General features: G+C 49.4%; 1 protein-coding gene across 4 annotated transcripts; it reads right to left on the minus strand.

Annotated features, from left to right (window-relative positions):
• Nucleotides 1-1,443: 1,443 nt before the first annotated feature.
• DIPK1C (divergent protein kinase domain 1C) lies at nt 1,444-25,617 on the minus strand. Of its 4 annotated transcripts, none has more exons than XM_033175813.1 (4): nt 25,202-25,616; nt 13,991-14,668; nt 9,656-9,820; nt 1,444-3,967 (listed from the first exon to the last, which is right to left on the minus strand). In XM_033175813.1, exons 1-4 carry the CDS (start codon nt 25,496-25,498, stop codon nt 3,818-3,820), a joined length of 1,290 nt encoding a protein of 429 aa, XP_033031704.1. In that variant the 5' UTR covers nt 25,499-25,616; the 3' UTR covers nt 1,444-3,817. The 4 variants fall into 4 exon arrangements, with proteins under 4 accessions (XP_033031704.1, XP_033031698.1, XP_033031711.1 ...); XM_033175807.1 differs by having other exon boundaries at nt 1,444-4,036; nt 25,202-25,613; XM_033175820.1 differs by lacking the exon at nt 25,202-25,616 and adding an exon at nt 24,490-24,901 and having other exon boundaries at nt 1,444-4,036.
• Nucleotides 25,618-26,614: the final 997 nt, after the last annotated feature.

Raw genomic sequence — 26,614 nt, forward strand, 5'->3', positions numbered from 1 at the left:
GTCATCCTGAAACCATCCCCCCTACCCCATCTGTGGAAAAATTGCCTTCCATGACACCAGTCCCTGATGCCAAAAAGGTTGGAAACCGTTGCTTTAAGTCAGTAAGGAAAACCCAGACCAACCTTTTAGCCAAGACCGGCATCCACAGAGAACGGCTCCAGGTGCAATGTCATACAAAGCTAAAGCCTGACACTGGGTCTTCCTGAGATAGAGTGCAGGTGTAGTGGGATTCAGAAGCTGGTCCCCTACCTGGAGTCCTTCTCATTGGCATTTGTCCACTGCTACCGAGGAACATTCCTGTGCTTGTTTCTGTACCAGACACTGTGCCATGGGCGTGGTGCTCATCTCCTTAAGTCCTCACAATAGGCTGTGAGCGAGGTGATTATCCCCATTTCAGAAGGTAAGGAACGGACTCTGAGAGGCAAGGTTTTAAATGAAAATCAATAATCAGCTCCATCAGCTTCAGCTGTAACACAGATTGCTTTTTCTCTTAAAGGTACAGAAGTAAAAGGGTGGTTTTAAGGAGGAGCGGCCCATGAATGTGAGCCAGGTGGGGGCATTTCTTTTCATAGCTATGTTTTCCCCTGAACGAACAGATATTAGAGCCAGAGTGGCATTTGTTTACCAACTACAGGGGCTAGTGTGGTGAATGAAAGAGTATCTTTATGTGGTCATTGTTTTTAGAAATTTCCAACCAAACTCCTCCACTTACTGCCAAATCAAGATTTAAAAACAGTTATTCTTCCAATAATTTAAGGTGATGTCCTGGGTGTTCATCTTGGGTACTCGAGAAGGGCTGAGCACGCTGGGCCTTAGTATGGGGCAGGATGCATGGGAGGCTAAGCCGGGTGCACTTCTAGGAGGCAGCATGTCTCTGAACTGTTGGCTTGAATTTGTCTCCTGTGAGATGAGAATTGAGAGGAGGGTTTAGCAGTATTGGCAGTGTTTGTAAACATTTGTGACGTTACGTGACCTTGCCAGTTGACGTTGGCCAACTGACTTGTTGACCAGTCCAGGTATCTACAAACTTGTGGCCTGAGCCACCTACGATTTCTATACAACCCGCAATGTGTCAAGGTTTTGTCAGCTGTAAGCCAATAGAGTATACAATTACGCAATTCTTTCTTTTCATCAAATGAAGTTTTAACTACAATTTGTCAAGGTAAACTGTGGCAATGGAATCCTGATGAAGGACTGGAGATGAATAAAGCACCATTTGCTTTAATTTGGATAAAACTTAAAAGAGGAATAGCCTGAGCTTGATGAGTTTACTTCATAATCTTTTTCAGATCCCATCAACGTGTCTCTGAGAGTGTTCTATCATGTGTTATTACAACAAAACATAGAAATCATTTAGGGAGACATTTTCCTCTATGAGTGGGGTTGTTGCTCAGTTAGATCAGCCAGAAAAAAAGTCATTTGTCATATTCAAAATACTAAATATTGATATACACAGTGTTAATTTATTACATCATGTAAAAGCATTATTTTGCAAGGTTTCAAAATTGAAAACAAAACTGAACTTCACCACAGCTGAAGAGCCACTGCCCTAATGGGAATTCCCAGGCAGGGATGGAAAAGGGTGTGTGTATGGGTGTAACTGGGTAGCCAGATATAAAGGGAAGAGATAAAACAGCTCCCTTTCATCAATAAAACCACAGTTGTCTTGGATAATTATATATTGCATAGTCCCCATCGTAAACAAAAACATTTGTTTCCATTTTGGTTGAAATGAAAACTAACTATTTCTCTTTCCCAGGCTGGCTTTGCTTGCCTGGTCAGTGAGCTCAGGCCACTAATGAATGGGTGGCATCCCAGCATCTACCCACAAAAGACCCACTCTGACCTCCCAGAGCAAAACCCCACTGTTTAAAGGGCACAGAGGGCAAAGCTCTGGTGGGTTCCCTCCTTCCGTCCCTCCCTCTGTCTCACACCCATCTTCCCGTAAACCTTTTTGCTTGTAGAGAACCTGCCTAGAAGGTGAGCATGGCCCAAAATATACCCCTGACCACCACAGAAAGGCATCGCACGCAGCGCAGCTCTGGGGAAAATAGACGTCTCCGCCCAATAGCCCAAACCCTGCCCTTTCCTTTGGAATCCACTAGTCCTAGGTCTGGCCATCAAACTTTGGTTTTAATTTACTTGTGCCGCAGGGTGACTGACGTGGGTTTTTTTCTTCTTGCTAGAATACAGTTGCAAAGTGAGTCTTCATGTCCATGATGAGGAGGCCCTCTGTGGAACTCAGTGTCATCTGGAAGATCCCCAGTGGTGACGGGTAAGAATGGCAGCTGGCAGTGGGCCTTCCCACAGGTCTTTGGGGAAGGCAGAATTCAGAGCTGGGGGCCTCTGATCATCCTAGTCCTTCACACAACATTCTCAGCGTGCCCTGAGGGGCAGAGTCAGTAAATGTGACCCCAAAGTCTGGAAGAAGGCACTCCCGTTTCTCTGGTTTAGCAAGGGGCTGCAGCCCAGGATAAGAGATCATTTGGAATGTGTCCATTTGTGACTTTCACAACGTCAGATTAATTTGTCTTCTTTAATGTGTACACTGCCAACATGACTTCCTGATTCTCTCATCTTTCTCGATTTCCCTTTTCATGGGATTTCTGTAAGGGGGTGACCCGTTGGTTTGTTGAGCACTCATGGGTCCCAGGTATGGGTAGAAGCCAGGTCCCTTTAAGTGAAAGCTCACTGGCTCCACGTGGCCCATCCCCCTGTCTGTCTTTTGCTGGAAAAGCCTCCTTGGGATCACCACTGATGAGCGTATCATGCCGCAGTATGACTTGATGCCTATCACTTGGTCTTCAGTCCATCAAAAGAAAGGTGCTGGTCTCTGGTCCTGCCTGGAGTCAATGCTGACCTCAGCATTTGCTCTACTGTAAATTCTCGAGGGAGGTGAAGGCAATGCTGCATCAAGCCAGCCTACAAGTCCCTGCCCAGGGGAAGGTGCAATACGAGGCTCCCTAAAACCCCATCCATAACCTCGGTGGATTCCACAAAATGAAAAATACTATAAGCTGCCATTACACACGCTCTCCAATGCAAATTACCTTCCCTAAGGATGCAATTTATTTTCTTTTCATTGTATTTAATTCCAAAAGAAAGGTCACACCTCTTTGCTAGGTAGGCAAGCTGTTCCAAAGGACACACTAGAGAAAGCACCACTCCCCACCCCAACCCACATTCCCAACACACTCACCTGCCCACACTCACACAATCACATCCACATGCCCACACTTACATACACATGCTGACACCTGTGCACTCATGTGCACACACTCACTCACACTTCTACACATTCACACTCAGGCATACTCATACGCCTCATGAGCACACTCACCTGTGCGCACTCATACACATGCAGACACTCATGGGCACACTCATACATGCTCACATGTTCATTTGCACCCAGACACAGGCATACACATTCATTTGCATGCACGCAACACACTTTTTAATGTAACGATTTACAGGAAAGAACAGCTGGAACTCGCTGGGATGACCAGGTACGAGTGCTCTCTGCAGAGAATAATTGCACACAGGTTTGTGTCTTCTGACTGAGGGCCCTCCTGAAGGGAGGTCTGTACCTCCTCCCTCATTTTACACAAGGCGACAGGTCAGAGGCCAGGGTGGGACCAGAGCGAGGGAGGCATCGTCTCTGGCAGCAGCACTTGCCACTCCACACTGTGGAGGCCAGAACAGCACCCCAGAGAGCACTCATTTGCACAGGGGAAATGGCTCATCTTTCAAACAATGGCAGAAGAAATCCAGCAAAGCTCACTTTTCCTGTGTGAGCATGTTTAAGGCCAGAGAGTGGCTACTTCTCTGCCTCCTGCAACTCCCTCAGTGTGGCTTGGAGGAGTCGGCGAAGCTTCCAGAACACGCTGGGGGCGTCTCTCCGGGTGTTCCCGCCGGGGACCTCAGGGTCTGCACATTCCTGCACCGCCTCCTGTAACTGCAGCTGAAGCTGGAAAGAGACCGCAGAACTCTTGAGAGGTGCGGAAAACCAATGGCGAAATATTTTGTCACAGATGACCTGAGGGAAAGAAGGGTGGGCAGTTGATTTAGGGCAGCAAATCCTCCTAAAAGCTTCCCAAGCCCAGGATTGGTTCTGAAACAGATCTCGGCTTCTCTCCCACCCTCATCCCCATCCCCGTCCTTCAGGGAGCACACTCCAGAGACCATCCGATTTGGAAACATGCATTCACTTCTGCCCCTTAAACCCTTCAGCACCATGAACAAACGACGCCTCCGAGAGGAGAAGCCAACGTCTGTGTGAGGCAGAAACTCCCCTTCCAGCTCCCTAGCAGATGGACGAAGTTCTGGGTGACACTGTAAAAGGACTGGACACATTTCTAGGGAGGAAGGGAAGCAAAAATCACAGTCACTGCTGCAAAAGGAGTTGGTCCTTTGCAGGCCTGAGGGAGGTCAGCTTTGCTGTCACCACCTGGAGATAAGATTTCTTATCCACAAGCCGGTCCTAGTGACCACAATGACCGACCATCTGACCGGGTCGTCCAGAGGGCCAAACAGTGCATGCGGGAGAAGTGTGTGAACTTGTGTGACTGCTCCTGTAGCACTTTAAGGCTCATGAAACAAAGGCATATTTGATAGAAAAGGCTGCAGGCATAAGGATCTTTGAAGGCTCTGTGAAATGTGTTATTCTAGGAGCAGAGGTAAAAATTAGACACTCTCTTTAATTCTTATCAGGTATGAAATTCAGTGATGCTGAGGATCCTGGAAATTTCTCCCTGTAAACATCTTGTTTGTTTTATAGCTCTGACAGCTTCCCCCACGTTGGGAGAAATGACCTGCCAGCTGCATGGTGCATCATGCTTTATTACTCTATATCACACTTTATATCAGACTCAATTAACAAATGCCTCCATTGTAAAGAGCTACTGCTTCACAGAGAACAAAAACCTTCAACTTCTATTTCACAATCCCTGCAAAGGCAAGGATTCTTTTCAAAACCTAATTATGGCTTTTTTTTTTTTTTAATAGAGAATACATTTTCATGTGCAAAATTTAAAATGTTCTTAAGGCTAGACTGCGATCTCAGGCTCCACCTCACCCTGACGCTCAGCTCCCACTCTGAGAATGAGACATTCTTTGACATACACATTTCCTTTTTCTTTTATTTCACATATAGGTAATATATTATACACACTGTTCTCAATCTTCCACCCTCGTTTGTATGAGGGAGATCCCTCCAAATTGATTTCTTTTTCTTTTTGAGACAGGCTCTCACTCTGTCATCCAGGCTGGAGTGCAGTGGTGCCATCTTGGCTCACTACAACTTTGACCTCCTTTGTTCAAGCGATCCTCCTACCTCAGCCTCCTGAGTAGCTGGGACTACAAGGGCATACCACCATGTCTGGCTAGTTTTTGTATTTTTTGTAGAGACAGGGTTTTGCCACGTTGCCCAGGATGTTCTTGAACTCCAGGGCTCAAGTGATTCACCCACTTTGGCCTCCCAAAGTGCTAGGACTACAGGCGTGAGCCACCATGCCCAGCCATTCCCTCCAAATCAGTTCTTATGAGGATATTCCATGTGATTTAATGGCTCCTTTTGAAATGTGTGCATGTGTCATAAGTTATTTGACCAGTTCCCTATAGATGGAATTGAGGTTGCATAATAACTTTTGCTATTATGAACAATGCTGCAAGAAATGTCTTGCAGATATATGCTATTGCATTTTGTGCATGTGACTACATTTCTAGAAATAGGATTTCTGGGTCAAAGGGCATGTGCATTTTTTGTTTTGATAGATACGTTAAATTGACTCCATAAGATTTCTTCTCATTTACACTCCCCAGCAATGTATCCAAGACTGCTCATCCTCCCTTAGCCACTCCAATACAAATGTCACAGATTCATTTTGCCAACAGATGGGTGAAAATGGTTTAATTTGCATCTTTCTTAGTTTGAGAGTTATTTGTGCTTCCTTTTCAATGAATGGTCAAGTTTATATTTTTGGCCTTTGTTGTGTGCATTTGTAGATGCTCTTTTTTTTTTTTTTGAGACCGAGTCTTGCTCTGCCACCCAGGCTGGAGTGCAGTGGCCGGATCTCAGCTCACTGCAAGCTCCGCCTCCCGGGTTTACGCCATTCTCCTGCCTCAGCCTCCCGAGTAGCTGGGACTACAGGCTCCCGCCTCGTTGCCCGGCTAGTTTTTTGTATTTTTAAGTAGAGACAGGGTTTCACCGTATTAGCCAGGATGGTCTCGATCTCCTGACCTCATGATCCGCCCGTCTCGGCCTCCCAAAGTGCTGGGATTACAGGCTTGAGCCACCGCGCCCGGCCTGTAGATGCTCTTTATATCTTAAGGACATCGCCCTTGCTTTAGGTTGGTTCCCCAGGAAGTAGACTCTAAGACGGAGGTTTGCACACAGGGATTCTTTGAGGTCAATCCTTGGGAAGCATACTCCATGAAACTGAGGAAGAAGTAAATGTGTGGGGCTGGGGGGGTCCCTGTGGAATTGTCCCTTAGTGAGGCACAGGGGGCTTGGTGTCGGGCCCACCCTCTTTAACCAATCACTAGATGCTGCCCCTGGAAAGTGGGTCTCCCCTTAGCAAAGCCAGTCCTGGGGGGAATGAGCTCCAGCAGCCGTGAATAAGCCCCCTTCCACCCTCTTCATTCCTGGTCTATAAGAAGAACTCCATATGTTTTACAAATATTCTCATTTAACTTTTAAATTTGCTTTTTTTTTTTTTGTAGTTTTGTTTATGCCAACATGGGTTTGTTTGTTGTTTGTCTTTTTCATTCTGAAAGATAATTAAATTTGTGAAGTTTCCTCTTTGGCTTTGTTTCATACTTACAAAGGCCTTCTCTATACTAGTATTTGAAACTCTCCCAGCTTTTTCTGGTACCTTAAGGATTTCTTCTTTTTATGTGTAAGTATCTGAGCCATCTGGAATCTAGTCTGAGGTCAGGAGGAGGGAGCTACCTTGGTGTTTGTCGTGCCCGGCAGCCAGTTCACCAGCACCGTTCACTGTGCGACCCAGCTCTCCCTGCCCTGGTCTACAAGGCCCCCTTTATCAGAGGCTAAATATTCGTATTTCATTAGTCTATTTCTGAGACAGTTTTTATTCCATTTCATTGATTTGTAAATTTATATAGAGCAAGAATTTTGGGGGTAATTTGGGTTAAAAATGCAGAAAATTAAGGCTGGGTGTGGTAGCTCAAGCCTGTAATCCCAGAATTTTGGGAGGCCAAGATGGGAGGATCACTTAAGGCCAGAAGTTTGAGACCAGCCTGGGCAACATAGTGAAACTATGTCTCTGCAAAAAGTAAATTAAAAAATTAGCTAGGTGTGGTGACATGCACCTGTAGTCCTGTTTATTTGGGAGGCTGAGGTGAGAGGATCCCTTGAGCCCAGGAGTTCAAGGCTGCAGTGAGCTATGGTTGCGCCACTGCACTCTAGCCTGGGTGATGAAGCAAGACCCTGTCTCTAAAATAAAATAGAAATAAAAAGTAAAAAGCTAAGAAAATAAAAAATAAAGAAAATTGTAATCCTGCCTTCCAGAAATACTTGCTTTTGACATTTTGGTATATAAGGGATTGTATACTATTTAACAGAAATGGAATAGTATTGTAAATATTAATTTGTAACCTGCATTTTTTTCACCTAATAATGCTTCATATTTTCTCATATCCTTAAAGGAAATGTAATTTCATTTTCAGGACTTTATTCAAAGTCAATAATCAGATATGTGCACAAATAAAATTGCTCAGCTAAAGAGCATGGCTATGTCTAACAGCCACAGCCCCTCAAGAGAGAAGTAATTCACAATCACGTTAACAATATAGATACTTTTCTATTTCCCTGAAGCCTCAACTCTTAATTAATAGCATTTAAATAACTACTCCCAATTGGTAAGTGAAATTTACAATCATTGGATTTTAATCTGAATGTCTTTGAATGGTAAGATAAAATGTTTTTCCGTCGGGCGCGGTGGCTCACGCCTGGAATCCCAGCACTTTGGGAGGCTGAGGCGGGCGGATCACAAGGTCAGCAGTTCGAGACCATCCTGACCAACATGGTGAAACCCCGTCTCTACTAAAAATACAAAAAAATTAGCTGGGTGTGGTGGCGGGCGCCTGTAATCCCAGCTACTCAGGAGGCTGAGGCAGGAGAATCTCTTGAAACCAGAAAGCAGAGGTTGCTGTGAGCCAAGATTGCACCACTGCACTCTAGCCTGGGCAACGAGAGCAAAACTTTGTCTTTTAAAAAATAGAAAAGTTTGTCCAAGTTGTTTGGCCATTTGGATTCCATCGTTTGTGTGTTTGGTGCCTGTTCTGCCAATTTTCTCTTTGTGTTCCTCTTGCCCCTTGATGACTTGGTAAGAGCCCTTTCTACAGAAAGGGTGTAAACTCAGCCTCTCATTACCTTGCAAAGAGCAGGCATTTGTGTTCCCATTTTGTGGGTTGGGATCGCAAGGTGGTGGACGCTCAGGTGAAAATTATCTTCTTCCCACAGCTCAAGAAGAATGATTTCATGACGGACCTCACCAAGGGTGTGAGTCCACATTAAAGAGGCTGGGATGGAGACGCCTCTGAAGGCCGCTACATTCCTAGGCTTCGTGAAAGGGAAGTGCTCAGTGATTCTTTGGCCTAAAAGGTCTGTGTAGACTCTGGGGTGGTGGAGTCGGGGTGTTCGTTTGGCTTGGTTGGGACCACTAGGTTAACAGCAGACCTGTCCCCACCTTCCCAAATCATCCCCCATCACGACTGATGCAGCACCACACGGGGCTCCTCTCTCCTGCTCCCTCCTCACCTGCATTTTGGGTCTGCAGTGGGCTCACATTGGCCTTTCAGGTTTAAGGAATGAGGAGGACAAGCCACAGTGGAGGGCCCACTAGGGGAGTGGGTTGGATAGTGTGTGGGTCCAGAGCCTCCGTAAGCCATTGCATGCAACCAGGCCATAGGGGAGGTCTGCCTAGACACTGCGGAGCCTCCTCCGGGTATGATCAACACCTGTGGGCCCAGATGTCTCCGCCATCACCTGGAAGCCTCAAGTGAGGGCAGAAAGAGACAGCTTCTGCCAAAAGAGGGGAGATGCTCCAACCCCAGCTGGGGGACCTGAGACCCACCAGCTCTGACTGCCTGAACCCTGTGTGTATTCCATTTGTGGCTGATCTCCTGGACTCGGCTCCTTTCTTCCTCTCTAAGCCACCTCCTGGTGCTGAACTCTGGCCCGTCTAAACCACCTCCTGGTACTGACCATGGCCTGTCTGGATGGTAGTTTCTGTTCAACCTCTAGTTAGGCCAGTGTCTCAGGACTGCTTCGCACCCTTCTCAGTATTATCTTTGATGAATTAGTTTCAGGGTTCTCGTCGTGTATGTGCCCATGCTTATGAGAGGTTATAGATACGTGGGATGGAGCCTGGGCAAGAGGAAGCCCAGCAGCCAGCTCTGCAGGGAGCTCCCTCATCAGATGCCCCTGGTCGCCTGGCCAACAACCCCGCGGGTAGGCAACCCAGAGCACATGATTGTCCCATCCCCACCCTCCTGCCTTTATTGACCACATCGAGCTGGATGGATGGCCTGAAAAGGTTGACCTTGAGCTCCACTGAGGGTGTCTGAAGTGCTAGCAGGCAGAAACAGCCAGACAGCACCCTCTCTCCCCCCAGCCCTGGCAGCCTCTGCTTACCTGCAGGTTGTTGTTGACACGCTGCGCTCCACACTTGTTGACTCGTAAATCACATCTTGAAAAACAGTCAAAGAAATTGCAGTCCTCATCATCTGTGCAATTTTGCTCAAGGATTTCCCTCATTTTAGGTTCAAAAAAGGCCATGTCCACATCAATAGCCACCACCTGTAATCAAAACAGCATGGGGCTATCAAAGGACTACTGGTGGGCTCCGCGGGGAGGGAGCCTCTTCACAACTTTGATTCACCTCGTGCGGGTGCCACTGTCCAGGTCACAGGTGATCCCACAACTCCCACGAGCCAAGAGGAAAGCCCCGGCCATGCCCTGGGGAGTGGACTGATCCCCTAAAGTGTCTGCATGCATTTCCTTTTACATAGGCGACTGTCATAGTTACAGTGGAAGGCTTTAACTGCAAAAAGGACCTCAGCAGCCACCAGTGAAAGCCCAGGATTTGGAACTATCACCACAAGTATCACTTTTCATCCTTAGTCATTTTCTCAGCTTTGCAGGTAGCATCTCTGAGAGGCCTTATACATGGATTTCCCCTCCGCTGCCTTACCATGTGGGTCTCTGACCTTCAAGGGTCAGGACTCTAAAAGCTGTAAGATACAGCGAATCTATTCCCGTGAATACAAGCAATCCAGGGAATCCTCGTTTGAGTGGCGGGTCTCCAGGTGTGATGGAGAAACTGAGGTGGGCAGTGCCTACATTCTCATCATGGCACGTCTGTTACCTGAGTCAGTTGGTTTCGGACTGACCAGTCAGACGACAAAGTGGGGGAAATACCCAAGTTCTCGCATTAGGACTGATACAGGGAGGCCCTGAACAGGAGCGACGCTGAGTTCCACTGTCATCACGAGAACACGATGACCACTGGAACTTCAGACTTATCTTCCTGGCATCGGACCAAACAGACTTCAAAAACAGAGAGAGAATAACTTCTGAGTGATGTGGCTCTTCCTCCGCCACCTGGATGCAACAACAAAAACAGATGAGCTCAAACCTGAGGAAACCTGGAATCTGCCCAAATCAAGCTGTTTATAGCTGCGAGGTATTACACAGCCACTAGGAAAGTTGATGAACTTGATGGAGTCAGTGGCATTTCACAAGCCTTCACAGATCAGCATTGAAATATCAGCCTTTCTTTTTCCCTCTGGGAGTTTCAACAAGGGTTTCATTTGCTGGTCATGGCCTCTTCAACCTACGCAGTTTGGGAGGCACCTTTCGGTTTTGGTTTTAGTTTTTCACTCAGGATTGATGCTAGAAGGCAATGAAGTTTCTTGGGGATTATTTAGTAAAACAGAGCAGGGGAGAATAATTTAGTTCAAAATGTGTGGAGAATAATGAAGATAAACACTACAGACAGACCTTTTCTCTATTTAAGAGGTTTTGCCTAATTATGAATTCAGGCGCTGTAAGCAACTTCTCATTTTAATCTTTCCTATCCCATTATTTAGCCAAAACAAATAGCCAATTTCATTATTTACCCTGGTTAATACACTAAACGTGAATAAGGACTATGCTAATGAATCTCGCATCTTTATAATTCATTATTGGGGCTACACGACTTTTCTATTCTTTCTATGGTTTCTCGCGACCTCCCCAGCCTCCCCTGGGCCCCAACTTAGAATTTTAGCTTCTTGCAACTTCCCCTTCCCATTTCTGATAGTTTCCTTCTCATGTCCCAGGGAGAGCCAGATTTATTTTTTAATTTTTAGTGTATGGGGTCTAGAATGGATTACAACTCTTATAAAACATAACCTTATGCACCTAAAATAAGAACAGTATTAAAAAAAAAAAAAAAACCAAAAAAGCCTACATCGTGTTTCTTAATATCAAGAGAATCATAAAGTCCTTCCTGCATAAAATTACCTAACTTGTCTCATCTTCTTCAAACTTCCTCCTGGCATCAGAATAGGAAGATGAATGAGAATTATTTCATTCTTCACCAGAAACTGTGGCCCTGGAGTAGGAAGCCATACCATCTGTTGGAAAAGAGCACTGGCTGGCAATAGTTTCGGATCATGAAGGTTCCTAGTTATTCATTTACAGCCACTGGACACATTCTCAAGATCTGCAAGTGTGCACCTGCCCTGCAGACGAGAGAACGACTGTGAATGACCAATTCTTACACCTCCACTGGGAGGCGCCCTTCCTTCTGCCAGGGCAGCCCAGCAACCTGGGCTCAAAGGCAGGACCCACCTGCCGGGACTCTGAGATCACTAGCTCTCAAACTTGAGCACACATGAGAATCAACTAGGAGCCTTGTTTTGAAGACAGGGATTGCTGGCTCCCACCCCCACCATTTCATATTCAATAGGTCTGGCATGATGTCTGAGAATCTGCATTTCTAAAGGAGCTCTCTGGTCGTGCAGATACTGCTGGTTTTCACTTAAAAGTTGTAAAATCTTGGGTAAAATAATTCCTTGAACTTCAGGGTCTGCAAGAAGGGTGGAGAACAGGACTGGTGAAGGGGACTCCTCCTGCCCTCCCCTCTCTATTCTTGCCCAGGCCAAGGCTGCAGTGGAGGTAAGAGCCCTGAGCGGTGCAGCACCAGTCGACAAAACACAGTCTGGTGCTAGGTTGAGGACGCACAGTCACGATTTCTTTGAAAAACTATTTTCTGCTGATGGTGTGCAAGATACTGGAGGCACAACTTAGGTGGTTCCCACAAACCAATAACTGGATAATCAACACGTATGTAGGTAAAAGCATCTGATGTCGCCCACTCGGCATCACAGACCCCATCAGCCTCTGCTCCTTCAAGAAGCGGATATCCTTGAAGTTCCCGCAACAATTACAGCACCTGCTGGGTCCCACTCATTGATGCCCACTGATACCTGCTGGAGGAATAAGGGAGTGACTGAGTGGCGAGAACTGGCCCGCAGCTGCCCAGAGCTGGGGGAGGTGGGTTGTGCATGGATAGTCCCTGACTTCCTCCTCAAGGCCTCAGTGTGGCTGTGGGTCATTCCCCCTGACACACATATCAGGACAGTGTCTGGGAGATGCTCAGGGTATTGCAGGCGGGGCTGAGTTCCCCCAGAGCTCCCAGCCCAGCACACAGACCTCCTGGAACCTCCCAGAACCTCCTAGCTATTTCCCTGACACCGCTGACTTGTCAGTCCCTCCAGGGCAGCAGGAGGCGAGGCATTAGGACAAAGCACTCAGGGTAAGATGTGTGATGCCCTTCACAGGAATGAGGGCATTACACTGGCAGCAAATTTAGTTTTCCAGCTGCCTTCAGAAGACCATGCCACTCCTATGCTACCTGCCTTGGAGGCCATGACTGGCAGTCACAGTGCCTGCTTTTGTCCCTTTAGGTTGCAACCACACTGAAGAGCATGGCCCCACTATGAACCAGGCCCCACAGTGACCAGCACACCCAGGTGACTGGAGCTAAGCTGGTCTGGCCGTTCTGCTGCCGGCACTGGTCGCGTAAGAATGAACTTGTTACAGCAGGCGGGGGAGCAGAGCATGCCACCTTCCCCAAACCCAGCCTGCACCCACGACATCCCTGCCAGTCTTCTTACTACTTCCTGTTGGATGGTCCCAGCGCCTGGCACAGCATGAGGGCACCGGGATGATTGCAGCCACATTAATCTGACACATCAGTGTTCACCTAGCTGGGTGAAGGGACCGGGGTTTGTGTTACACGGAGACACTAAGGCTCCTGCTGCTGTTCTTCCACACCTGGCTGTTCTCACACAGCCGCCTGGCCCCAGAGTGGAGACGAGCATGCGTGTGCCCTGTGGTGCAGCAGCAGCTATTTCTACCTGGGCAGGGCTTTCCCTTGTGGAAGGCACTAAAACCCCATTTGTTCCTCTAGAAGTCTTACATATGGAATGGAAACTGACTGGAACCTCTCCAGACAAAAAGCACTGGGGAAAGTTACTTGTCACAGAGCATGGGCAGCTTGAGAACAGCGTCTCTACCCCAGAGGCTGTCCTCCCTCATCGTCCTCCGCAGCTCCCCGCCTCCTGTGGACGGTTTTCTGCACAAGTTAAACAGACCCGCGAGAGAGGTTGCTGCTGCGTGAGCTCGAAGCAGCCACAGAGCTCAGGTGAAGGAAGCAGAACAGCCCCCTGGGAGGACAAAGCTGGCCTGGCCCTCTGCCTCCCACTGGGGGCTCCATTCATTCACATTCTCACTCGAGATGCATCTGTTCCTTGCTGACACCCGAAAGGAAGTGTTCTGGTAGGTGGGAGTTCTCTGAGGCTACAGAAGCGATAGTAGTTTGCTAACTCAGGACAGGAGCTCAGAAGCCTTCTCATTTCCTTCCCACCAGACCGAGAGCTCCATTCTCTGCACATAAACACACCACCCCGGGCCACTTACTGTGAAGTCGCTCCGGATGGCAAAGTTTTCCGGCTTGATGTCGCAGAGGTGGAGGCGATGGGAAAAGTCACTGTCAAAATGGTTCACCATGTCCAAGAAGCTGAGCGCAATGTCACTGATGGCCTTGGCCTGGCCACCCCCAGGGGCACCTGGGACCCGGTCCAGGGGGAAGAGTGCCCTGTGGTGGGGGCTGCCCGCGGCGAGGAACTCCACCGCATAGAAGTGGCCACAGGAGCCCAGCACAGGCAGCACGTGTGGGCTCAGGTCCTGCAGCAGGCTGAAGTAGACATACTCCTCCTGCTGCAGCAGGGCCCACAAGCTGGCCAGCTGTCCCCGCCAGCGCGGGCCCCGCCTGCCCGGCCACCATGGCCCCAGGCTGCTGTTGGACAACTCCAGGCCCAGAGCGCTCTTGACCTCCCCAGCCACCATCAGGAGGAGTTCTGCCTCGGGGATGTCCTGGCCACCCTCCCCTGCCTCCTCTTCCAACAGGCTGAGGGGCGGGAAGCTGGAGAAGGCCTCCTCCTTGGACTTGAGGACCACAGGCCGGCCACGCCAGTCGGCCTGTAGCACCTTCTTGCCCCTGTTGTAGTGCAGGCAGCGTTGGAACAGCAGCTTTCCCGCCACACACAGGTCCTCGCAGAGGTCCCCAGCCAGCGCGCCGCCCCGGTAGTCCTGGCACTGCAAGGAAGGGAAGAGTCAGTCAATATCGGGAGGGCCAGGTGCCGTCTGACTCTCAGCTGGGGTCAGGGAAAGGGACAGCCTGGCCTCTGCCCTCAGGATGCTGATCAGCCAACTGTGCAGAGAAACCTCAGTCCTGTGGATCGCAGAGGCCACTCAGTGAGTAATTCAGGGGAAGGTTAAAGGAGCTGCTCACAGTCATTACACGACTCAGTTAGGCCTAGGACAGGTCTGCAGAATCAGGACACCTGCGACCGGGAAGCACGACTTCCTATCATTCAGCTGGGTGGCTCTGGGAAGCCAGAGGCCAGGAAACCAAAAGGTGAAGGGCTGGACCAGGCCAGTAGCTCTCGACTCTGGCTACACTTCAGGGTCACTGGGAGAGCTTCTAAGTCTCGCATCGAAGCAGCTAGGTCAGGTCTCAGCAGAGGGGACCCCAGGAGCCCTATCTGCCCGCAGGCTGGACCACAGTAATGACCCTTCCTGCAGGTACATTCCTCGAGCTTGCTGTTTTCCACATGAAATGGAATGGCCTCTAAAGCTTTCAGGCTGGAGGTTTGCAGATGTTCAGAGGAGAAGCCTCTGGAGGATCCACGAGTGAGCACAGGGCTCATGGCTGGTGACCTGGAGAAGAAAGGGGACCGAGGAGGACCCATGCAGGACACATTCTGGAAGAGCAGGGCGTGTTGTCATCTGGGTGGCAAGCAAGGCTGTCCAGCAGTCCCCGGATGGGCTGTTTCTCCTAAACTTTAGGAGACCTTAGGATGGAGCCACTAGGGGACCTGGCGACCTTCCCCACCACACCACAAATTCCCTGAGAAGCCCGTCCAGCCCGATAATCCTGCCAGAGGAAGGGAAGGAAGAAGTGAAGTATGGAAGGAATGAGAAGACTGTCATCCTCTTCTCTCTTTTCTTTTTCAGAAAATCTAATCCATGGGACCACTTCTATTAGGGGTTGAGTATATTTCCTAATCCCACCCGTTTCCCCAACAAATGAGTCTTCCTCCATGTCAGCAAATGAAGGCCTCTCTTCCTTCTGGGAACTTCTACAGCACATGAAACAACAAAGTCACCCTCGTTCCTCTAAGGCCATGAGAAATACCAAATCCCAAAGCTGTTATTCTCACCCCATTTCATGTATGAGAAAGGAACTTGAAGTCTCAGCAGTGGAAGGGCAGCTTTGGTGCCCGGACAAAGGAGGGGGCCAAGGGCCACTGAGCTTGGATTCCATGGCCCAACCTTGCTGCCACATCCTCACCTGCTCTGGGCCTCAAACTCCTTTCCTGCGTCGCACCCCCTGCCTCCCTGCATGGTGTGTGCTGGCCGAAAGGGAAGTGTGCGTGCATGCCACAGCATATGCACGCGCACCAGGCATCAGGAGAGGCCTGGGAACAGCCTTGGGTTCATAATTGGATACTGCCCAGCCTCGCAGGTGGCCAGGTAGATCAACTTGACCCATCCCAAGCAGATTAGAAGCAGCTCCTTGAGGTCAAAAGCTGGACCTCTAGTGTCTAGACGTATAAATAATTCCAAAATCAGGAGCATGGTGGCTTACCCCTGTAACCCCTGCACTTTGGGAAGCCAAGGCAGGCAGATCACTTGAGGCCAGGAGTTCGAGACCAGCCTGGCCAAAATGGCGAAACCCCTTCTCTACCAAAAATACAAAAATTAGCCGGGCATGGTGGTACATGCCTGTAGTCCCAGCTACTAGGGAGGCTGAGGCAGGAGAATCACTTGAACCCAGGAGGCACAGGTTGGAGTGAGCTGAAATTGTGCCACTGCACTCCAGCCTGGGCAACAGAGCAAGACTCTGTCTCAAAAAAAAAAAAAAAAAATCCAAAATCAAAAAACCTCTGAAAACTTACAAGTTTTTCATGACTCATTTGACCGGCTGAAAAGTTACGAGCGTATTTGTATCTGTATGTGTTTGACTTGGTGTGAATTCACATCCATTTTGCTGCAGAATTATTAACTTCATTACTGGCACTGCCCCATATGCAAAATATAAGGTAGTATATGATCTTTCTAACATTCAACAAGATTTGAATTTTGAGACACACCTGGCCCCAAACCATTAGATAAGAGAGGGACTGGGGGACTTTATAAACACTGCGGGCTAATTGTTCAAAGCGCTTATTGAAAAGAAACACTCCCAGTGCTTGAAAGAAATATCTAGATATTTTTCAGGACTATTTCAGGTAGTACAACAGCCTGAAAGTCCAAAGCCAAGCTGTCTGACTGCCCCCCTGGCTTCCTGTTGGGGGGCGGGGGGATCTTGCCAGCCACTGCAATTTAGATCTCTGTATAATGCATTGGGTGGGGGCGAGGGGGGTCTTGCTTGGCTAACACAATGATGCAAGTGACAGAGACCTATAGACAGAAAGTCATGAACCTGGCCCTGGAGCTAGGGACACCACCCTATTTGCCTGGGGCTGACTTTGTGTCTTTGGAAACGCACACTCGTAAGGAAGTTGTATGAACATACACTCACCAGCTGCTTTAAACACCTTTGGAGTGGTGCACGTCCTGTGTTCATCTTGGAATTGAACTGAACAGAATCTTGGTTAAATGTCATTCTTTGGCTTTAACCCTGGTCACTCTTTCCCAGGCACCGGATCATGAAAGGCACATGGGAGGATCCAGACCCTTCGCGCCCAGCATGCTTTGCTTGCCATCGCCTCCACATGGCCCTTCGGAAGAACGCGGCAGCTGGTCAAGCTCCTCTGAGACCTTTCAGGAGAGCCCTGAGAGGTGAGGTGAGGACGAATGATAAGGAACTGAGGCCACCATGAGCAGGAAGATATAGATGGCAGAAACAGCAACGGCTGTTCATTTTACTTGTTGGGGTTTGTCCCCTACTAGATCTGGTATTTACAGAGTTTCACGTCTCTATAAATCTGATAGGAAAGTGCAAAGCAAAAACAAAAAACAAACAAACAAACAAAGAAACAAAACATTGTTTCCTGTTCTCCTTTTAAATTAAAAAAAAAAGCTTCTGTAAGTATGATACCCAAAATAGTTTGATTCACTCCCATAACATTTTACAGTGTTCTCACATATTTAATAAAAAGTACTTTTGCATAAAGTAGAGAACCATTGAAAAAGAAAGAAAAGCAAAGAATAGGACTCCAGTGTAGCCAGAGGTGTGACCCTGAGCTGGGAGTTTCAGAGTCCTGCAGTGCTGAGGAGCGGGGGGCCGGGGAGACATGGTCCTGGTTGCAACTGAAAGAGGAGGCTCAGGAGAGAAGTGTCAGAGAGACACGGGACCCTGTTTTCTATTAGCCTGTGATAAGCAGAGTGAGGAGGGTGCCCACTGTGACTGCCAGGACCCTCACCCCCGTCATCTGAACTGTGGCCACCATAGCCACTAGCCACGAGAGACACCTGCCGGCCAAGAAGCCACCTCTTGGCTCCACTGGGATTGGGACTGGGCCATCCCCAAATCACCAGCGCTAGCTTTCCCAGCTGCGCCTGAGCCTGGACAGGCCACCATCTGGCCACAGCCGCCAGACTCCGGAGTTCGTGGAGCAGAGGGGACAGCCTTCGAAATTCCTAACTAACATGAGAGTGACAGGGCAGGGCCACAGTGAGGCTAAGCTTGGCACAGATTGGGTCTGCCTCTGGGGTCTGCCCCTGGCTTGCTGTGTGACTTGCTTCCGAGTCTGGAAAGTGAGGACAATGGTACCGTGTCATGGAGTCAAACAAGGTCACAGGGAGGCAGTCCTAACGCAGTGTCTGGCCTAAGGTGGCTCCCTCAAGGCTAGTCCCCTCTCCAGCCCTGGTTAGGAAAGGGTGGGGGTCCAGGGCGTCTCCTTCCTTCCTGGGGGAGATGCCTCTGAGCTCAGTTTTGAAAGAGGAGTTAGAAATCTGCCTTAGCAGGCAAGGGAGAGGCCAGCTGAGTCACGGAGAAGAACTTGTGCAAAGGCCCCGAGTTTCAAAGTAACCCTGTGTGTTCAGAGACCCAGAAACAACTCCTGGGAGGAGAGGGCACAGCTGAGGCAAGCACCTAGGGACAGGCGGGGCTGCTGTATGCGAAATGCCGTTCGGGTGTCTCCATCGGACTTACATGCTTCCTACCCAGCCTGGCCAAATCAAAATTTGCCCGGAAGCCAGCCCCACCCCTAGGTGGAATTCTTGTCTTCCTCCCCCACCCCAGCGCTCAGTAAATCATGGCCATGTGAGAGCGTCAGTGGGTCAGGTCCCCACAGCATCATGTTTAATACAAACTGTGCCTCGTCAATGAAATACAAATCTATACGAGATTTGCACCTGTGAATTTGGAGGGCAATTCCAAACAGGAGTTGTGAGACATTTAGAACAATGGTGTAACTGTTGAATTTGGCATCCAGCCTATGGGTTTTGGAAGGAAACATTCATTTTGGCTGTTTTTCTGAAGATCAGAACATTGACTTCTAAGCCTGCCTCCCTGACACCTGCTTCTTGCTGCGACACCGGGTATCAGAAAGGGCAGAAAGTGCAGGAGGTGACGAAAGTCTTAACCAGATCTGCCAGCTTCCACAGGTAAGGTCTTGGGTTTATAACCTAACTTTTCAGTATCCCGGTCACCGCTCTTGTCCTAAGAAAGCATTTACATTACAGCGACGCATGCCCCAAAACGCACACAGCTCTTCCTCAACTTACAATGGGTGATGTCCCAACAACCTCAGAGTAAGTTGAAAATGGGTTTCATACCCCTAACCCACTGAGCATCACCGTTTAGCCCAGCCTACCTTCAACACGCTCAGAACACTTACAGCAGCCGATGGCAGGGCAAAATCATCTCAAACAAAGCCAATATAAAATACAGTGTTGACTTTCTCATGTAATGTATTGAATACTGCCCTGAAAGTGAAAAACAGAATGGTTGTATGGATCCTCAAAGTGAGTTCCTACTGAATGCATCTCACTTTCACCACATCATAAAGTTGAAAAATCGTAAGTGAAATCATTGTAAGTCAGGGACCGTCTGTATACGAGTGTGGTTATGGCACAGATTATCCTTGATATCCTTTAGAATGAAGTATTTTCGGCATTTCAGTTCCTACTCTTCTTATGTAGAATGCAAAATTCGTCTCCCATGGCTTACCAGTGTTAACGTCTAAGTCTGCAGCATTGTTCTGCATGTCTGGGCCTGCTAAGCACAGAAAAAGATTTCATCCAGCCTTTTAAAAAAAAACAGTCAACTTAATGTACAAATTGCAAGTTTGAATTTAAAATTTTTATCAGGCCAGGCACATTTATCATGCCTATAATCCCAGCAGTTTGGGAGGCTGAGGCAGAAAGATCACTTGAGCCCAGGAATTCAAGACCAGCCTGGGTGGGCAATATGGCGAGACCCCTGTCTCTGCAAAAACAAACAAAAAAAATTAGCTGGGCCACACGTATAGTCCCAGCTACTTGGGAGACTGAGACAGGAGGATTACTTGAGCCTAGGAGGTAGAGGCTGCAGTGAGCCACCCTGTCTCAAGAAAACAAAGGAAAACCCCAAAAACTTTCATCATCTTAAAGATAATAGTAGAATTATTTTATTGGCAGCATGTCCTGTTGAAGTAGCTGGGTTTTTTTGTTTTTAAACTCAATAGAAGTACTTTATACAGGTCTATTTTAAAAGGTAGTCTTTCTCAGACTCCTCTGTGCATAGGAGGAGTTCCTAAGGCCGGCTTAAAGACAGATACATTTTTTGTACCCAAATGTGTGTGTATATATAATCCACAGGTATTGGAGTTGGAAATAAACTGAAAAAACAAGTTAGTCTCATTGCAGCTAACTCTGGCGTGCTTTTAAAATTAATTACATTTGCAGTGGATTTGTGCTTCTCATGGATGTGAAAATATCCACACAGATGCACATTCCCATCAGATCAGTCCTAGCTTTTGTAAGAAGCACTCTTTGCAATCATTGCTTAGTATCTTTCTATGTCATGGTTCTCAGGCAAAAACAAAACCTGTCCACTCTAGTCTAGAAAAACTGTTGATAAGGTCCCAGAGGTCATGGCTGAGGGCTGGGTTTTCTTTTGTGTGTTTGTTTTTAAGGAGCATTAAGCTCCTATGCAGTTTAGCAACATTCATACTTGACAGTGGTATTCTTTCCGAAGCAGCTATGCTGTGCTTTGCAGAATCTCAGCGCAGTTAGCTCGTCCACTGTGTAACCCCTCTCTACTTTAGGAATGTGGCTGAGCATTCAGGCAGAGTCATTCACTGCTGAGAAATCTTTCTGGGTATGTGCCCTGGATACTGTAGTCCCGTTGGGACTTTGACAGTTTCTATCACAGAGGCAAAGAAAGATAAGCCTGCCCTATTTAAAACGAAGCTCTAATGTAGACAACTACATGAAATTCCATCAAGACCTAACTAGCCAAAAGGCAGTTAAGCCTTCAGGATAACAGTCTGTGGGAATATCTTTGACATGCTTTGAAAATGATTTGCTATGGAAGGGTTAAGTATACGAGGTGTTACGTAGGGTTTCCATTATTAGAGAAGCCGCTTACCGTCACGTCATTGCTACCATCAGACTACACAGAGTCATGTCCTCGTTCCTCACTATATTAACTGTGTGAAGCAGGGCAAGTCACTTCGCCTCCCTGGGGCTCAGTTTTGCCATCTGTGAAATGGGGATACTAAAAGCAAATACTTCATAGAGGTTGTTGAGGGAATTCAATGAAATAAGACCCATGAAATGATTCACACAGTGCCTTCCCAGAGGAAGAGTCAACAGACAGCAGCCCACATCTTCTGCCTCTGTGTGAAGGGCTCAGCCTACAGAATGAATGAGAAGCCAGGCGTATCAATGATCCAGCACCAAGCTAGCTCCCCAGCTGGTTGGGCCTGCTGACACAGCCCACTGGAAAAGCGGGGCTCCAGAGACCTGAGTGCACCTATTTCTTGATTACGGTGTGTTGTTCCTCTTCAAGCCGCCATTAAGAAGAGCCCTAGAGTCTGACCAGGAAAATCTAAGTTGGAAGACCCGGGGCTCAATTCCCTTGGAACAATTCAGGTTGGCTCTTCTAGGAACTTGTCAGTGGGATGTGGTTGGCTAGAGTGGAACTTCCCTGGGGAGGTGGAGTGTGGACTTGGGGAGAACATGGAGACCTCTGACCCCTATCCCCTGACTCTGACTCGCACCTAACCTTTTTCCTCTGATTCCTTTATCCTACAGGTGGGTTCACCCCTGGCAGGCCAGCAATGCCCCCTGCCAGGCAGGAGCCTGGGAACACTGGCAGCCTCTGCTACCGGGGGTGGGAAATCCACCACAACTCCCTGGGCTCTGCCAGAAAGTCTCCCTTTGGCTCAGCTGGCAAAGTGGTTTCTTCTGTGCTCCGGTATTCAGAGTGAAAGCTAATGAGAGTCTGGAGGCCCATCAGGAAAATAACAACCAGTTTTATTATTACAGATAAAAGCCAGGCAGAATGAATCAGAAAGTGCCAGGGGAGCGGAGACAGAGGCTCAATTCAGTTCAAGTCCTCAGAAGACACAATGCCAACCTCTACTTGGCAACTCAGCCCGGCAGAGTTGGGATTGTGAAGATTGGGGTCGTATTTAAACCCTGTCCTAACTGAGAGTGTCCTGGGTAAAACTTGAGCCAGGGCACTGTGTGGGTCTCACATCAACATATGCAGGATGAAAACAGTAGAAAAGGAAGTGGCAGGCAGACAGGGGGAGAAAGAGTTCTGAGAGTGTGTAAGGAGTAAGGAACTCAAACAGGGCCTGCGGCAAAGGCTGCTCCCCAACAAACCAGTTCACGGAGACAGCGTCACATCAACACCTAGGGAGATGGATGTGGCCTCTGCCATCATTCTTTTGGCAGTAGGAAAGATTGAGGGCCTTCAGGGGCAGAACCAATCTCTCCAGCTTTATGTCTGACCAGAAGTGATCCCATATGGCTGCCATTGAAGATATATTGGTAAAGCCTCTAAACAGAATTGGTTTTAATTTACGACCTGGAATGCTGGGAAAGTTATGATGAGCAATTACTTAAATTATGCTGGACGATTTAATTTCCATTATTAAGCCTTTCCTCACTTAACCAAAGGTAAAGAAATGAAAAATGGCATTCCTTTTTTATCTTAATCTAAAAGATTACTAGATTAAATTTGTAAATAGGTGTTCCACTCTAGGCAAACCATCAATGTTTGTTTACTATAATTAGTCTATCAGCACTCCCTTCACAAGAAAAGAAAACGGGGGGCGGGGGGGGGGCGCGGGATTTATAAATGAAAAGAATTTTTTTGGGTTCCTAAGAAAAATCAGTGAGCTCTTACAACTTTGATAAAACTGGCCCAGTGTGGTGGTTCACGCCTGTAATCCTAGCACTTTGGAAGGCCGAGGTGGGAAGAACGCCTGAGGTCGGGAGTTCGAGACCAGCCTGACCAACATGGAGAAACCACTGTCTACTAATAATACAAAATTAGCCGGGCGTGGTGGCAGCGGTTGCGGTGAGCCGAGATCAGGCCATTACACTTTAGCCTGGGCAACAAGAGCAAAACCCCATTAAAAAACAAAACAAAACAAAACAGAAACTTGATGAAACTTAAGTGTAACACTAGAAGGGGTCAATAGAATCTATGGGTGTCTCAGCTACATATGTTCAATTCACGATGACACTATGACCCGCGTCAGAGTTAATTAGGGAACATAACTTGTTTTAGCTAGTATACCTGGCTCACTTTTTAAAAAAACAATTTCAATCTCACTTAAAAAATCATTTACTTTAAAAACCTTTGTGGTCCCACATTTTGAAAATCTACAATCTCAAAAGGCCCACCCATATGTAAGCAACTGGACTGAAAACTTCCCATGTGTTTCTTGAAGAGTTTTTAGAAAACAGATCACTTTTCAAACCAAATGCTTAGACGGTCACTATTTTAGGAAGTGAATAATCGCTTAAGAAGTCGTGTAAGAGTTGTTGCTACTATCTTCCCCTTTCTGGGATTTAGGGAACTCCCACCTTTATTCAAGCCTCCTTTGCGCCTGAAAGAACGGCTAGCCGCGTTTCCAATCAACTAAAGTTCATTCACGTGATGTGAGCCCAGCGCACGCAGCAGTCTGCAAAATGCCAATTATGATTTTTTCCTCACCCTAATTTTCCCGTTCAGTTGAGGAGCTGCTGGGTGCGAGCTTTCGGGCCCTCCCGGGTTAGAAGGCTCCTGTCGAGGACCCAGGATCCGGGATCCGCCCGGTCCGAGCCGCCTTCGCAGCGCGCTCTGCTCGCCAGAGCGCACGCTGCATCGGTTCCCACAGACCGCGATCGCGGAGAGCCCGGGCTCTGGAGCGCAGGAGGGCCGGGGTCTGACCAGCCCTCCGCATGGGGTCGGCGAGGTAGGGGGAGACCTGGCAGCTCAGGGTGGAATCACAGAACGCGGGCTGGGCTGGCGCGCTGCGGACCCGAGAGACAGAGGCGTGGCACCCCCGATCCCGAACCCCGCACTGGCTCGTGCCCAGAGCCGGGCGGCCTGACACCGGGCGCCGGCACCAAGGGGCTGTCCGGAGGCTGGACCAGACCTAGACACTCCTATGAGACCCGCAAACTTTCTTCCGGAGCTCGCACTCAGGGGTAGCGAGAGTAGGACGGAAAGGCTGTCTGGGGACAAAGGGCAAATTCTGGCGAAAAGGGGAGAGACACCCCCAGCTAGCCCACAGAGCATTCCCGGCTGCTTCCCCATTCGGGGGACCAGGGCGTGCGCCTCTGGCATTCCACGCAGGTGTCGGGACCCCACGGTCCCGGCGGGTGTCACCCAAGTCCCGGGGGAAGGCTGGGGGTCGGGGACGGGTGCGATCCCCCCTCCCGGCACGCGCGGCGCTGGGCAGAGCGGCGGCGGGACTTACCAGCGCGGCCAGGATGCGCCGGCTCTTCTCGTTGGTGCAGCGCTCGGAGAGGACACCCGGGTGCGCGCGGAGCAGCAGTGCGGCCGCCAGCACCCAGCCCGCGGTCCACGCCGCAAAGGCGAGGAGCGCGCCCCGCCCGCAGCGCCCGCGCCGCCCGCACCAACCGGCCCGGCCCCGCGCGCCCGCCGCCCGCGCCATGGCCAGCCCGGCCCGCGCCCCGGCCCCGCGGCCGCCCGCGCCCCTAGTTCTGCACTCGCGTCGCGGCTCCGCGGCTCAGGCCCGCGCGGCGGGGAGGGGGCACAGGGGAGGGGCCGAGTGAGGGTTGGGGCAGGCCCCGCGCCTGGGGCGGAGGTGCAGGGAGGGCGTCCAGCAGCAACACCCCGCGAGCCTGAGCACCGGCTGGGGGTCCACTCGCTGCATCCCCTGCTCCACCCTCCCCACTTTTTTTTTTTTTGCACTTTTTTCCGCAAGAAGACCAGCTCCCCACTTAAACAAAATCCGGGTAGATTCAATCCCCTCTCTCTTTGGGTACTGATTCCTCAGACTACATATCTTCAATTGTCACACTGCCCGCCCGCCCCCCTTCTTCTCTGACCGACTGCCAGGTGCCCCTGACCCCGGCGCTTTTTACAGCACACCCTCGCCCGGGGGGCTACAGCGCTGTTCCCACCCGTTTGCCTCTCCTCTAGAACCGCCCTCCTCTGAGTCTCACCCCAACTTGGGTTTCCTCCGGGCCCTCCCAGGAGTGAGATCCGGAGCGTGCGGAGAGTCGGGGTCGAGGACAGTCAGGAAGTTCTGGAACGACCCAGCCCTCTCCTTCCCACCAGCACCCCTGAATCAAACCTCCGCCGTCTCCCAGGCTGGAAAACTCGCTGGCGTCCTCTTCAGGGCTACAAAGAGCTGCTCTGGAAACGTCTCCCCGGGGAGGAGAACACGTCCACCACGTGTGTCTAAATCTGTATTTATAGATTCGCAGTATCATCTGGGAGAGCAGGCATCGTGTTCGCATCCCAATCGTTCTGTAAAGCAGACTGGCCCTGGGCCCACAGGGCGTCCCTGGTTCTCACCAGCATCCCCCACCCCACCCAGGGATGCTTCTCACTCCCTGAACGCCTTTCTTCAGGACACAGGGAGGTGGCGCCGCCCCAGGGGAATTGTCACAGCTGAGGGACCGTGAAAGCCGGCACGCCCGGTGGCTCCTGCGTTCACTGAACAAAAGCTTATTCAGTGCCCAGTGCGTGCCAGCCCATCCCGGATGGCTCTCCCGCCTGCCCTGCGCCTGAATTTCACATGACCCATTCCCGAGTTTAGAGATAATGGAAACATGCTCTGATCACGGCGTGCTGTGGTTGTCCCACACGAGCTGGCTTCTTGCCCTTGTCTCTTCTGCAACTCGCTGGTTTAACTTTGTTTTATGGCTGGCTCGGCAGTAGGAGTCCCCAGGAATTAGCAAACATCGGGTTAACAAACTCTGAGCCCCAAGAAGCACTTTGGGACACCACAAATATGCCCCAAATGCAACAGACCCTTGGGGTTGGGGTATCACTCAATGAATATCAGTAAGGTCAGGTGAAGTACCCTCTGTGTGAAGGTTCCCCCACCTCCAACCATCCCAGCAGAGCCCAACCACAAGTACCACCGTATTTTAATGGGCTGGCTGTATGGAAACTGTTGTTTCATTTCAAAATAGGTGTGGAGCATAGAAAGCATCCTAGGATGCTGCATTAAAATCTCAATTTGAGGCCAAGTCTGCCGGCTCACGCCTGCAATCCCAGTGTTTTGGGAGGCCAAGGCAGAAGGATTGGTTGAAGACGAGTTCGAAAGCAGCTTGGGAAAAAAAAAAAAAAAATAGAGGGCATGTTGGTGTGGGCTTGTAGTCGTAGCTGCTCTGAGGGTAGAGGCAGGAGGCCTGCTTGAGCCCAGGAATTTGAAGCTGTAATGACTGTTATGACACCACTGCACTCCAGCCTGGACAAGAGAACGAGACCCTGTACCTAAAAGGAAAAAAAGAAATCTCAACCTGATGTGAAGTTGTTTTCCTTTCCCAAGAATTGTATTTGGTGTGGGGAGGGGAGCACAGGAATGGGAAGAATGAGAAGAAGTGTGACTACTTATCCTTTAAAAC

This window comes from Trachypithecus francoisi, unplaced genomic scaffold (assembly GCF_009764315.1).
Source record: "Trachypithecus francoisi isolate TF-2019V2 unplaced genomic scaffold, Tfra_2.0 Contig01474, whole genome shotgun sequence".
NCBI classification, from domain to species: domain Eukaryota; kingdom Metazoa; phylum Chordata; class Mammalia; order Primates; family Cercopithecidae; genus Trachypithecus; species Trachypithecus francoisi.